Source organism: Alligator sinensis, unplaced genomic scaffold (genome assembly GCF_000455745.1).
Source record: "Alligator sinensis unplaced genomic scaffold, ASM45574v1 scaffold1302_1, whole genome shotgun sequence".
Lineage (NCBI taxonomy): Eukaryota > Metazoa > Chordata > Crocodylia > Alligatoridae > Alligator > Alligator sinensis.
Window position 1 is genome coordinate 97,375 of NW_005842612.1, and position 1,439 is coordinate 98,813.

Consider the following 1,439-nt stretch of genomic DNA (forward strand, 5'->3'; position numbering starts at 1 on the left):
GCTGCGGGCTGTGAGGCTGGACGCTGCCCTGCAGGGCCTACGGGGGGCGCCCTACGCCACCCTGCTGGAACGGGCGGCCGCCTACTTGCTCCACGCCGGCTACCGCCTGGGTGCCCGGCCCCCAGCCCTCTGGGACCCCCACCTGCACCGCGCACAGCTCCAGGAGACCTTCGCCGGGCTGCGGCGCTGCTACCGGGAGCCCGGCCCGCACCGCGCCCAGCCCCTCTTCCAGGCCTGCTTCCTGCTGTGCAACCTGGGTGAGGTACCGGGCCCGGGCAACCTGGGCGAAATACGGCCTGTAGGCCGCCAGACTCCATTTCCTGGCAGCCCTGGCTCTTCTGGTCATGGTGCCCACTGCCCAGGTACCCCAGCCCATCTGCCCCACACCCACCGCCAGGGGCAGGACAGGCGCAGGCAGGGGGCACTGGGATGGAGCCGAGACGGTAGAGCAGGGCCGGGTCCTCCCGGGTGGTGACAGCACTGGGCCACTCACACGCACCTGCCACAAGCGCGGGCTCTGCCCTTGCCCCAGCCTCGCACTCGCCACCCTGTGATCCTGGCCCCGGACACAGCTGTGCTGCTCCGGGCTGGTCTCCTTGGAGACTTCGGGATCCGCACGTTCCTGCCTGCAGAGCCAGGACCTTGGCACCACAATCCCAGGGTCTACATGGAGACGGGCTGGAGCCACACACACGTCCGGGGCCGGGATCATGGGGCGGTGACAGCGTGGGGCCAGGCAGAGCCATGATCCGCTCCCTGCCCGCAGAACCCGCACTCACGGCAGGGGCGCGTGGGCAGTGGATTGCCAGCCCCCGCCCTGTGCTGTCGCTGCCCCATGATCCCGGGCTCGCTCCCAGACACTGCTCCCCACCACGTGCCCTGCCCGCGTGGGGCACCACAGGAGCCGCCTCTGCTGAGGCTGCCAGGAAATGGGGTCCAACTGCGGGGGTGTTTTGCACCCCCTGTACTGGGGACACTGGGTGGGGGCAGCCAGCAGGGGGCGCTGTACTGCAGGGGGGCAAGTTCAGCGGGGGTGACCGGGGCTGGTAGCTAAGCAGGGTTGGGGAGGGTCAGGGTGAGCATGGGAGACCGTGTGTCCCAATTCCCCAGCCCTAAGGGGTGCTGCGCGGGGGTGGAGGATGGGAGATGGGTCCTGACTCCGCTTCCCCCCCGCAGGCTCCTCTGAGGCCCTGCGAGAGACCCTGGACCTGCCGGCGCCACTGCGGGGATCGCCGGAGCTGCGCACGGCGCTGGACATCCACTGGGCTTTCTTGGAGCGGGACTGGGCCCGCTTCTTCCGCCGGGCACGGGGGCTGTCCTACCTGGCCAGCTGCGCCCTGCACCCCCACGTGGCCCCTGCCCGGCGCCAGGCCCTGCTGACGCTCAGCCACGGGTTCAACTCCCGCCGCGGGCACTTCCCGCTGGAGCGCCTGGCCCGG

The 1,439-nt window shown here is 71.1% G+C and overlaps 1 protein-coding gene across 1 annotated transcript in view; it reads left to right on the top strand.

The window, feature by feature from the left end:
- Window positions 1-1,439, top strand: part of SNX15 (sorting nexin 15) — a 7,483-nt gene that overhangs the window by 5,800 nt on the left and 244 nt on the right. Inside the window, 2 exon segments of the mRNA XM_025214901.1 lie at window positions 1-257; window positions 1,177-1,438. The exon segment at window positions 1-257 is cut by the window's left edge and continues 29 nt beyond it. Of these exon segments, the coding sequence (XP_025070686.1) occupies window positions 1-257; window positions 1,177-1,438 (519 nt within the window).